This window comes from Ammospiza caudacuta, chromosome 24 (genome assembly GCF_027887145.1).
Source record: "Ammospiza caudacuta isolate bAmmCau1 chromosome 24, bAmmCau1.pri, whole genome shotgun sequence".
Taxonomy (NCBI): Eukaryota; Metazoa; Chordata; class Aves; order Passeriformes; family Passerellidae; genus Ammospiza; species Ammospiza caudacuta.
The window spans coordinates 6,703,431-6,716,002 of record NC_080616.1 but is presented as its reverse complement, the minus strand read 5'-3'; the positions used below and the strand labels follow the sequence as shown (position 1 = coordinate 6,716,002).

Sequence of the window (12,572 nt, the reverse complement as noted above, 5' to 3'; positions counted from 1 at the left end):
CCAGCCCAGCAAAAATTTGGTGATTCTGTCACTTTGATCCATTATTTTCCCCCCTGGCTCAGGATTTCTCCCCCCAGGGCTGTGTGTCCCGAGGAGGAGCTGCAGGAAAAGGCTGGGAGGGTTTTTGATGCAGCACTGGTGACATCAAAAACTGCTGGAAAAAAACAAGAAATAAAAAAATAAATCCTATAACACTTCAGGGCTTTCTTTTCTGCGATACCACTGCTCGTATTTACAGCTCCTGTGTCTCCCAGCAAGTCCCTCATGCCAAAGGACAAATGTAAATTATTTTTCCCACAAATGAAGGTGGGCTCTGGCTGAAGGTTGGATTTGGGGGAGTTCAGGCTGATTTCAGGGAACAGGGATGAGCAGGGCCATGCAGAGAAGGCAGGAGGGATTAAAGGAGCCTTTATCTCCTTTTGGAAAGGGAAGAGAATTATTTAAATCTCATTTAAATTGATGGCTCTAGATCTGGCTCATACCTGCGACTCTTTAATAACATTTCCAATTAAATAGATGAATGCATATTTGATCAGGTTTCATAAATTGGGTCGATTTCCTCTTCCCACTTTTTCTGCAGGCAAAGGAAAATCTGAAATGAAGATTAATAGATTTTTTCCCAGCTGCTGGGACTGACTGCCTTGTTCTTGTTTTCCTTCCAGTTTCTCCTCCTCCCAGCCCACCTGTAAATGCAGAAAGAGATTTTCTTTGCCTCCTGCCTCTTCTCACAGGCAGCAAAAATAGCAAATATTCCTCCCTGTGCTATCCAGGGCAACTTGAAATCAATTGGGAAAATTAAATTCAATGAGACACCCTCCCGTATTAATATTTAAAGCATCATTTGGTGCATTTGCTGTTTAAACAGATACACTGAACCCCCTTGCATAAAAATAACTTTAATGACATTTCAAAGTCATCTGGAGGGTTTCTTGCCCAGACTGTGCAGCACAGCCCCAAAGCAGCCTTGGCTCCACAGAACCCTGGAATTCTGGAATGGTTTGGGATGGAAGGGAACTAAAGGAACATCCCATCTCACCCCTGGCAGGGGCAGGGACCTCTCCCACTGTCCCAGGTTGGTCCAAGCCCTTGTTTGTACAGCCTCTTTGGAATGGGCAAATCCTTTCCTTTCTTTCTTTTTACTCCTTTCCTTTCCTTTCCTTTCCTTTCCTTTCCTTTCCTTTCCTTTCCTTTCCTTTCCTTTCCTTTCCTTTCCTTTCCTTTCCTTTCCTTTCCTTTCCTTTCCTTTCCTTTCCTTTCCTTTCCTTTCCTTTCCTTTCCTTTCCTTTCCTTTCCTTTCCTTTCCTTTCCTTTCCTTTCCTTTCCTTTCCTTTCCTTTCCTTTCCTTTCCTTTCCTTTCCTTTCCTTTCCTTTCCTTTCCTTTTTCCTTCTCCCTTTTCCCTTCCCTCTTTTTCCTCCCCCCATTTTCCTATTCCCCCTTTTCCTTTCCCCTTTTTTTTTTCCCTTCCCCTTTCCCCTTTTCCCTCTCCTTCTTTTCCTTCCCCCTTTCCCCTTTTCTCCTTCCCCCTTTTTCCTCTCCCCATTTTCCTCTCCCCTTTCCCCTCTCCCTCCTCTCTCCCTCATCTCTCCCACCCCTGCTCCAGCTCTCCCTGATTTCCCTGCCTGGCTCTGTCCAAGCCCCCACCCAGGTGCCAGCCAGGGTTTGTCACCTCCGTGCAGGTGACACATCTCTGGTGCTGCAGGACACCAATCCCTGTGCCTGGAGCTCTCCTTGCAGCAGAGCAGGAGCTGCAGCCCTGCTGGGAGCTGTCATTAATCCCACTTGGGCTGGCAATTAATTGGGGAGGCAGCAGCTCCTGCCAAGGCTCCTGCAGTGCCAGGCTGGGAATGGGAGCCAGGAGGGTGGGGATGAAGGTGAGGCAGGAGCCCAGGTGAGAGCATCCCTGGAGCACCTTGCAGCAGGATTTGGGCACTGTCCAGGTGGGACAGGAGCATTTCCAGCCCTCCCTAGAGCCCTTTTGGTGCTGAGGCAGTCTCAGAATCTCTGCTGCTCACAGTGACCCTGAGATGTGTTAGAAATCTCTTTTCCCAGGCTGGCAGTCCAAGAAGGAGTCAGAACTCTTCAGTTCTCATTCTCAAGGTTGTTTATTGTTTTCTTATCTATAAAATTCCTTCTCCCACCCGCCGAGGTCTGTCTGGCAGGTCGGGTTGGTGTTATCTTTTGATACTAAAAACTACATATACACTATTTACAATAACTTCCCAATACCCATCACGTGTGTTAGACTCTATACCTATGTTAGCTTCTACTCTAAACCAATCTAAAAGTGCCAACATCACCCAGGAGATGGAGGCCAAGAAGAAGAAGGAAAAAGGACAAGGCACACCCAAATTCCTCCCTCTTGGAGCCCCGAGCCCCCATTCTAAAAACCTCAAAAATCTATTTTTCACCTTGTGATAAATTCACTATCATTCCACTTAAACTTTCTTGGCTTTTAATTCTTCATATAAACGTTGCTCATTGTTCTTTCCATGGGTCAAAATCAAGGACACAGGGATCCTGAGCCCCCATTCTAAAAACCTCAAAAATTTATTTTTCACCCTATAACAAACTATAATTCTACTTAAACTTTCTTCACTTGTAATTCTTCATATAAAGGTTGCTAATTGATTCTTCCAAGGGCTAAATCAAAGGCACAGGGGTCTTGGGAGCTGGGCCAAGTTCTCTGAGCCCCCTGGGCAGGGGCTGGAGCCCTCCAGGGCATCCAGAGGAATTTCCTGGGTTCTGAAAGGCAGGAGGAGAGGGCCAAAGGAAGGGAGGAAGGAAGGGAAGCCGTCAGTGTTTATTTATTTATTTGTCCCGTAGTTACAGCTGGAAAAAGCAGGAGGGGGCTGGTGCCAGGCAGTGTCTCCAGGGAGACATTTGTTAGTGCCACCAGCTGTCCCTCGGCATGGAGAGCAGGGCTGAGCCATGACTCACCCAGCCAGGCTCTCATTTCACTCTCCCATCCATCCCAAAATGTTCCTGTGGCCCCACAATGCCATAAAAGCTGCCTGTTCCTGGCAGTGGCTGTGGCAGGCAGGTGTGGGTGATGGGGACAGCCAGGTTAACTCCAGGGATTGCTGCTGCAGGGACAGGGACAGCTGTCACTGTGGGGCACGAAATGACACGGACACGCAGCTCTCTCAAGGGTAAAAAGAGAATATTTCATTTCTGACTGCAACTTTACTAGATTTCCCATGTTTATAGATTTAGATTTAATTTCTGACTGCAACTTTTCTAGATTTCCAACGTTTATAGATTTAGTTTATAGATTTAGATTTCATTTCTGACTCCAACAATTCTAGATTTCCAAAAGTGACAGTGGATTGGAGGGTGACAGTGCCACCTCTCCAATGACACTGGACAAACCAACAGTCCATCAAATTTCTCCTCCTCCATAAAACAATCAGTTATTTACAGAAAGTGTGTGAGGAAGTTTGTTACAGGAATGTAAACATCAGAAGGCTTAGAAAAACTTAATCAGGGTGACAGCCTGCAGGGGACACAGGGCTGCAGAGACCCCTGTTTGGGGACAAAAGCCCTCAGAGTGCTCAGAGGTGCCTCTAAAGCCACTGAAGAAGCTGCTCGGGACTTGGATGGATGCAGGATCCTCAAAATCCAAAACTCCAGCAGAGCCTGGAAGCTTCTCCCAGCACAGGCTGTCCCCGAGGCCTGTCCTGGTGTCCCCTGTGGGTGAACTGTGATCCCATGGGAGGGCTGAGGGAGCTGGGGAGGGTTTGGAGAAACCTGGGAAGGGTTTGGAGAAACTTGAGGGAGCTGGGGAGGGTTTGGAGAGTCCTGAGGGAGCTGGGAAGGGTTTGGAGAAACTTGAGGGAGCTGGGAAAGGTTTGGAGAGTCCTGAGGGAGCTGGGAAGGGTTTGGAGAGTCCTGAGGGAGCTGGGGAGGGTTTGGAGAGTTCTGAGGGAGCTGGGAAGGGTTTGGAGAATCCTGAGGGTGCTGAGAAGGTTTGGAGAGCTGGGAAAGGTTTGGAGAGTCCTGAGGGAGCTGGGAAGGGTTTGGAGAGAATCCTGAGGGAGCTGGGAAGGGTTTGGAGAGAATCCTGAGGGAGCTGGGAAGGGTTTGGAGAATCCTGAGGGAGCTGGGAAGGGTTTGGAGAGTCCTGAGGGAGCTGGGCAGGGGCTCAGCCTGGAGCAAAGGAGGCTCAGGGGGAATTCCTGGCTCTGCACAACTCCTGCCAGGAGGGCACAGCCGGGGGGGATTTGGGATCTTATCCCAGGGAACAGGGACAGGAGGAGAGGGAACGGCCTCAGGCTGGGCTGGGGAGGCTCAGGTTGGACATGAGCAGGAATTTCCTCATGGAAAGGGCTGGAAGGGGCTGCCCAGGGGGGTTTGGAGTGCCCATCCCTGGAGGTGGCACTGAGTGCTCAGGGTGGGGATTGATGATCCCAGAGGGGTTTTATGAACAAATTCAGAGCCAAGTGGGTAAAATATAAAATCAGTGGGGAGAGGGACAGGTGGAGAGGAGCCTCAACACAAACTCTGCAATTTGGGGTTCCCTGAGCCCCTGGGGACACATTTGGGGTCACAGGCAGCCCCCAGAGCCCTCACCCACCCCCAGCTCGGACGCAGCAGCTCCATGGTGCCCTTTTATATTTTTGGCTGCAGTGGGGGTTGGATCATGGCTGCTCCAAGCACTGCCCTAGAAGGAGCTGGGGAGCAGCTGGGAAGGGCTGGAGACAGGGGGAGCCTCGGTGCCACATTCCCCAGATAAGATTAGAGCTCAGCCCTCGCAGGGGCCAGGCCAAAGCTGCAGCAAAACTGGGACCCCAGCCATGAAGAGCTTCCAAAAATAAAGCAGAGTGGGTCAGAGGGACTGCAGAGGGGCTGAGATGCTGCTTGAAAATACCAGGATTAGGAAGAAATGAGCTGTCAGTCATTGGGAGAGGATTCCCACCCTAAAAGCAGCCCCTGAAATGTCAGAGGTGACAGCAATTGGACAGGGGAGGTGGAATCTGAGCGTTGTCACCACACAGGAGGCAAAACACCACCCCAGCCCTGCAGGAAAGTATTCTAGGCTTAAAAATAAATAAAATCCTGCACCGTGGAAGATATATGTTCCATGGATAGGATGTCTTGAAATTTGTCAAATCCTTGCTTGGGCTGTCACCACTGCCAGCTCTGTCACCCAAACAACACCACCCAAACAACAACTCTTCAAAGTCCCCAAAAACTGCATCCATGGTGGCACTGGGGAAAGCTACGAAGGATATCCAGCCCAGCAAAGGCAGGGTGATGGCAAGGGGGCTGGGAAAAGCAGCCAGAATTAATTATCTGTGATAATTTGTTATTAATTTTCTCTGATAATAAATGGCCTGCCTGGTGGTGCGGATTTATTTCACTTTGTGATGGTGCAGCCTCCTGCCAAGGCTCTAAAGAGCTGAATTTAACAGGATCACAAAGGCTGACTTCGCTCCAAAGCAGATATTCCCAGTGATTTGATTTTTATGGAATTCCTCCTCTCCTCCTCAAACTAAGAGCAGGTTTTTCCACGAATACTGACTGAATACTCCATCAAATACAGCTGAATATTCCACATTTACTCAAAGTTTACTGCTGGGGGTCCTGAGCAGAGCCCACAGGTTTGATTTCCAGTGTGCTTTGATTCCAAAATCCTGCCCAGCCACACTTTTCACCCCTCCTTTGCCCCATGGCATGGCCAGGATTGGTCCCTGGGAAAACCTCACCCAGGTTTTTAATTAAACTCAGCTCAGGCAGGATTGGTACAAACTGTAAATTATTGAAATTGAGAGTGAGATGCTGGGAGAGTTTCATATAATCCTGAAGGGAACAAAAGAGAGAAGGAAAAGCCCCTCCAGCCCAGATACACCCAGTGCACTGCGAACTTCTGGAACACTCAGGAGGAAAATGCAGAACAATGGGAGAAGCAGCACTACTGCCCACTGGGAATTCCAGCTGGAATTCCAAATATCTGGGAGAAGGTTCTGGCTTGGATTTACAGCTCCCACCAGGAGATTTCCCCCTGCATGAGCAGGGTGGGAGGAACCACAGGATGCTCCAGGTGATCCAGGAAGCCAAACCCACCAAAACCAGAGATTTTCCAGCAAAATGACCACGACCCTTTCCCCTCTTGCCTGAGCCAAGCCAGGCTGAGCTGGTCCCTCAAGGTCAGCTGTGGAATCCTCTGGCAGAGGAGAGAGAGGGCTGTGAGAGCAGGGGGTGCCCCGTGCCAGCCACCCGTCACCCCTCGGGATAAATACACCCCAGAGCTTCCAGGATTTTCCATCAGGGAAATTTGGGCTCCTCCCGCCCACTGAGGAGTTGTCACTTGGTTTGAAATTAAAAAGGGGAGCAAAAGGGGCTGCTGAAAGGAGCTGGAGAGAGCAGGGGAAGGAGGTGACACCTGAGAGCCCTGGGTCACCCAAGCCTGTCCAGCCCCTGCCACCGGCGCCGCTTTGTTCCATATTTAGTTCCTGACAACTGTGCCTGGGGCAGGAACTCCCAGCTCTGTTTTCCCTCCTCCCTCGGCTCCCAGAGCTCTCAGAAATTGCTCTTTCTCTCTCCCAGTGGCCACAGCTCGGTCCCAGTGTCCTGGGGAAGATGGCAGAGAAGCAGGAGGAGCCCAGCAATGCCCAGAACGGGGAGCCCGACAATGCCGAGGAGGGCGAGGGGAAGAAGAAGAAGGTGAAGAGGGAGGACCTGCCACCCTTTGAGATTGTCACAGGGTAAGAGACTGGGATTTAAATATGGAATTGGGGGAGTTCAGTGAGCTCTGTCTCAGCTTTTAGGTCGGCCAACACAAGCAGCATCTTCTGCAGCGTGTTTTGGAAGAATCTGAAATGGTTTGGATTTATTGTGGGATTTTGCTCCAAGTTTTGCTGACTTTTAGAGGAAGGGCTCCCACCAGGCAGGCAGAAAAGTGCACTTGTTTTATAGAACAACTCTGTTTCTGCAGTGCTGGTTCCCCCCCAGCCCCACTGACAGGATGGGGATGGAGGTGCTGCCTTTGATGAGAGCTCAGTATTGATTTCTTGCTGTGATCAATGGCTCTTGTCTGAGAGTTTCTCCACCTGTGGATCAGGAAAAACACCCCTGCTATGGCTGATTGGCTTGATGGGCCTGAGGGACAGATTTTTCAAGAGACCTAAAGGTTCACATTTTCAAGAGCTCCACAGCCACAGCTGGAACCTGACTTTCATAAAGAAACCAAAAAGCCCAACCAGCAGAAAAGCTCCAAAACAAGAGGCAGTTTTGAAGGCAGCAGGGAGCCTGGCCTTTGGAAAAGCAGGATATCCCAGGGCTCTGGTGGAAGCTGAACTCAGCCATAATTGACAGCTGCAAGTAGGAAAAGCCCTGGGTGTCTGTCCCTGGAGGAGCAGCAGGATGAATCCTTCTCCCCTCATATTTCCCTCATCACCAAAGAAGTGTCCCAGCAAATAAACCAAATGCAGGATTTCTTCCAGCTCCTTAAAACTAAAAATTAAACTTAAAGCTTAAAACTCAGGCCTCCAAAATATCCCCTGGAATCCTTCTGGCTGTGCCACGGGCCCTGCAGGTGAAATTTGGCTGCTTGTTCCAACCAGGATGAATGAGGCAGGACAGCAGCCCTGCCACAAAATTGGGTTCCATTCCTTCTCAGGAGAGGAAAAATCTCCATTCTCTTCTCAAAATGTGAAAAAAAATCCCTTCTTGGGGCAGTCTCTGTCACACATAATCACAGAAATAAATGATTAGCAGTGGCTTTTAAGGAAAGAACATCCCTCTGCTAGGAATGGAGCTAAATTGTGAATATAAACCACTGGGCCAACTTCTGAACACTTAAGACATGTCCTAAAATGAATTTGAATGAGGAAATGGGGTTTTCTAGCCTCGGAGCACTCAGCCTGCAGTTAGAAATGCTGAGGGACCGAGCAGGATGTCCAAACTTCCCTGCTAAACCCAAGACTCTGGGCTAACCATGGCTGGAAAAGTCCCTCAGCACCATCCTGCAGTTAAATCCTTTATTGGAATGCCATGGATGTTCCAGGATTTGACAGGATTTTCCACCCTGCAAAGGGCACAGTGAGGAAATGAAACAAAAATCCTAAAGGAGCCCCAAAGACGTAGAGAAACCCCAGGGAATTTTTTAGTTTCATTTTAAGGAGGACGCCAGGAGATCAGGCCAGGCTTTGACCTGGGATCACCACCAGGGTTTTTGCAGTGATTTACAAATTCCCAGCCAATCAAGGCAGTCATGGGAGTGATGAGGAAACACAAGGGCAGCCAGGGAAGAAGCACTTAAACCCAATTAAATTGCATTTCAGCTTTAGCCCTTGGATTAGGGGCATCTCAGGACTCCCAGCCAAGTTCTCTCTGCTGCCCACAGCTTCAGGAGGAGTCTGGTTCCAGGAATCCCTGGGAAGCCAATTACTCTTTAAGAATATTATCCCTTTTATTTTTTGGCTGAACACAGCCTGTAATCCCAATCTGGGAGCATTTCCTGCCACGTTTATTTCCACTTTCCCCAGGTGTAAATGAGGCTTCTTGTAGGAATAATTCCTTGTTACTCTTTTAGATAATCCCCGTTTTTATTTCCTTATTAGATGTTTTCTTCTCTCCTGTGTGACAGTGCCAGGGTCACACTGGGTAGCTGCTCTTTCCTCCAGCCCACCTGATTTCAGCAACTTCAACCCCAGATTGAAGATTCTGCCTCAAAATTCAATTTTTTTTTTTGGTCTCAATATGATCTATCACTTTGCCACCCAGGAAAAACTGATAAATTAGGTTGGAGCATTTAGAAATCCCTAAAAAAATATCATTTAATGATGCTTTTCAGTGGTGGTTTCCATTTTGACCTTTCCTCTCCTCAGCTGAGCTGTGCCACCCCAGCCTGGTGTCAGAGCAGGGGTTTATATTGAGAATATTGGGAAATTCAGAGTTTGTGAATAGTTTTTAAATTATTTCCATAAACATTTTCACTCTCCAGCAGGCTGGAGCCAGGTGGGGATCAGCCTCTTCTCCCAGACAACAGGATGAGGGGAAATGGCCTCAGATTGTGCCAGGGGAGGACATCAGGGGGAATTTCTTCATGGCAAGAGTTGCCAGGCACTGGAATAGATGCTGAGTGTTGTTTCTATTCCTTCTTGGAACGTTATTAATTGAACTAATGCAGATTCCAAAGTGCTGGGAGCAGAATGGAAGTGAACATCCCAGCTAAGCCCAGGCACACGCTGAGATAAGCAAGAAAATCCATCAGGAAGGGCTGGCTAAATGCAGCTCCCAGTCAATCCAGCCTGAGTCAATCCATCTGGAGCAGGTCGCTGCTGCTTCAGCTGTTCCATGAAAAGCAGAGCCAACCTCGTCACTGCTGTGACCCCTTTGCTGTCAGGGAGTTAAATCAGGGATGAAATTCCCTGTGCCTCTGATGTATTTAAAAACCTGATGTTATTGGGAAATCACTCGTTGCAGGCATTGCTCTGGAATGGGTGTCTCATGTCTGCCCTTCAAAAAATCATCAAATAAAGAATCCTCAGCCAAAGAAGCACTCATTGTCCAGGATGCCAAGCAGGAAATGTGCTATTCTTGGGAGCACATGGATTTTTTTTCCTACTTTTCCATCCCTTTCCCTTCCCACCTCCAGAGCCATCCCATGAGATGTTCCACCACCAGGTGATCTCGGAGTCACAGAAGGGAAGATGTGGACAATAAATTAAAAGAGTAGGTGAAGTTTATCAGTAGGCACTCCAGCAGGAAATCCACATTTCAACAGCAAAGTTGGATTTGATCCTGGATATTTTCTACCATAAACCTTGGAACACAGAGAAATCAGAGGCAATGCAGTGATTTGGGTCATGGGTAGAGGTGACCCAAAAGTGTGACCCTCACCTAAATCTGCCTCTGAGCCTCCTCTCTCAGCCTAAACCTTGGAACACAGAAATCAGGGGTGATGTAGAGATTTGCCCATGGGTTTTGGGTCATGGGTAGAGGAGACCCAAAAGCGTTACCCTGACCTAAATCTGAGCCTCCTGTCTGCTCTCTCCTCTCCTCACCCAGGGAACATCTCCCAGCCTATACCTTGGAACACAGAAATCAAAGGGTGATGCAGTGATTTGCCCATGAGATTTGGGTGATGGGTAGAGGTGACCCAAAAGTGTGACCCTCACCTAAATCTGCCTCTGAGCCTCCTCTCTGCTCTCCTCTCCCAGGGAACACCTCTCAACCTAAACCTTGTAACACAGAAAAATCTGGGGTGATGCAGGGATTGGGTGATGGGTGGAGGTGACCCAAAGAGTGATCCTTACCTAAATCTCCCTCTGAGCCTCCTCTCTGCTCTCCTGTCCTCTCAGGGAACACCTCCCAGCCTAAACCTTGGAACACAGAGAAATCAGACGTGATGCAGTGATTTGCCCATGGGTAGAGGTGACCCAAAAGTGTGACCATCACCTAAATCTGCCTCTGAGCCTCCTCTCTGCTCTCCTCACCTAAATCTGCTTCTGAGCTTGCTCTCTGCTCTCCTCTCCCAGGGAACACCTCCCAGCCTAAACCTTGGATCACAGAGAAATCAGAGGTGATGCAGTGATTTGCCCATGGGTAGAGGTGACCCAGAAGTGTGACCCTCATCTAAATCTGAGCCTCCTCTCTGCTTTCTTCTCCCAGGGAACGTCTCCCAGCCATCTTCTTCAAATTCCAGTTCAGGAACGTGGAGTACAGCTCGGGCAGGAACAAAACCTTCCTGTGCTACGTGGTGGAGACGCAGGGCAAGGAGCCAGTGACCAGCCGGGGCTACCTGGAGGACGAGCACGCGGCCGCCCACGCCGAAATGGCTTTCTTCAACACCATCCTGCCCACGTGCCAGCCCGGTGCCCGCCACGACGTCACCTGGTACGTGTCCTCCAGCCCCTGCGTCACCTGCGCCCAGAGGATCTGCGAGGCCCTGCGCAAGAACAAGGGGCTGCGCCTCACCATCATGGTGGGCAGGCTCTTCATGTGGGAGGAGCCCGAGATGCAGGCGGCCCTCAGGAGCATGAAGGAGGCCGGCTGCAAGCTGAGGATTATGAAGCCTCAAGACTTTGAGTATGTCTGGAAGAACTTTGTGGAGCAGGAGGAAGGGGAGGAGGCCAAGTCCTTTGTGCCCTGGGAGGATATTCAGGAGAATTTTCAGTACTACGAGGAGAAGCTGGCGGAGATTTTGCACTGAGGCTCAGGTGAGTGAGGGGGTCACTCATTAACTCTGCTCTCTTTAATTTGGGTGCCAATTTCTCTTATTGTCAGCTGAATATTGCTAACAATGCCAGGCAGTGGGATTCCCCTTCCAGGGGTTCCCCCACAGCACATTCCCAAGGGATTTAGTGCTTCTCTGTCTTCTCCTTCGGGAATAAAGAATAAAAAGGTTCCAGGGCCACCAGAACACCCCCCTGTTCCCCACAGGGATGATGTTCAGGACAAAAGGGAGAGGATGGAGACTGAAAGGGATTTTACTCACACCCCAAAGTCTAAAAAACACCAATAAAGGAAATCCCAGTGGTTGCAGAATTCCCTTCTCCATGGGGTACTGAAGAGTCACCTCTGAGTCTCTGGGATGTCTCTTTTCCCTCCCCAGGGTCAGAAAGGATCCGTGAAGAGATGTGACAGACCTGGACACCTGGGACAGTCCTGCTTCCCAAAGCTTTGATTCCAGCAGGATGGAGAACCAGCCTGTGGGAGACAAGGCCCTGTGGGACTCCAAACACACACACACAACACAGACCTCTGGTGTTTGGGATTTTTTGGGTGTTTTTTGTTCCTCCCCCTCCCTGCCCCAACCAAACCCGTTCTGTGGTGAAAGGGATGGCAGTGATCCACAGGCAGGCTGTGGGATCACATTCTGGGAATATTTCATGGGAAGAGACCTTAGAACAAAGCCGCTGGTTAGATAAATACATTAGAAAGAGGAAAAGAAATTGATTTAAAGGTGAAAAAGAAGTTTTCTCCCTCTGTTCTCCTCTATAGTCAGAGCTGTGATTTAATTCAGGGCCAACAGCTCTCTTCCAAATCATGATGGACCCCAAGCACTCGATATCAAACAATGTCATTTGGGATATAAACCTGGGAAAAGCAGAGTGAAATAAAATGGGAAGCCACTGCAAAAGCCAAAACACTGTTTATTCCTTCTTCTCTACTTGCAAGAAGTCCTAAATTGAACCTGACAGGTCTGAGTTCAAGGACATCCCAGGACAGCCACACAGGGAATATTTTGTAGCTGGGAAGGGAGAACTAAATGCCAAAAAAATTTCCAGAGTACACACAAGTGCTGGAGAGCAGGATCATTTTCCATGTACAACAAAGCTCACAGGGATGCCACGAGTAAGGAACCAGAACAAAAACCCAGACACAAATAAGGGGAAAGACTGAATCCATGAGCAGCCTCCATGCCTGTTCTGGATCAGCTCATTGCTCCAAATTCCTCTTTTGGAGCAATTCCCCACCAAACTGGTCTACAAAATATGGGCAAGGAACAAGGAGAGTAAGGATAAAGACAAACAGAATTGAGTAACCCAGTCCCTTCCCAAGGAATCCAATCAAGAACCCTGTCATGCTACAAAATTCCCAACTCTTATGTCCCATTTTTTCTATT

At 49.1% G+C, this 12,572-nt stretch overlaps 1 protein-coding gene across 1 annotated transcript; it reads left to right on the top strand.

Annotated features, from left to right (window-relative positions):
• The first annotated feature begins 6,448 nt into the window (after positions 1-6,448).
• Positions 6,449-12,082, top strand: APOBEC2 (apolipoprotein B mRNA editing enzyme catalytic subunit 2). Its single transcript, XM_058819488.1, has 3 exons — positions 6,449-6,705; positions 10,616-11,163; positions 11,559-12,082. Exons 1-2 carry the CDS (start codon positions 6,581-6,583, stop codon positions 11,154-11,156), a joined length of 666 nt encoding a protein of 221 aa, XP_058675471.1. The 5' UTR covers positions 6,449-6,580; the 3' UTR covers positions 11,157-11,163; positions 11,559-12,082.
• The last annotated feature ends 490 nt before the right edge of the window (positions 12,083-12,572 follow it).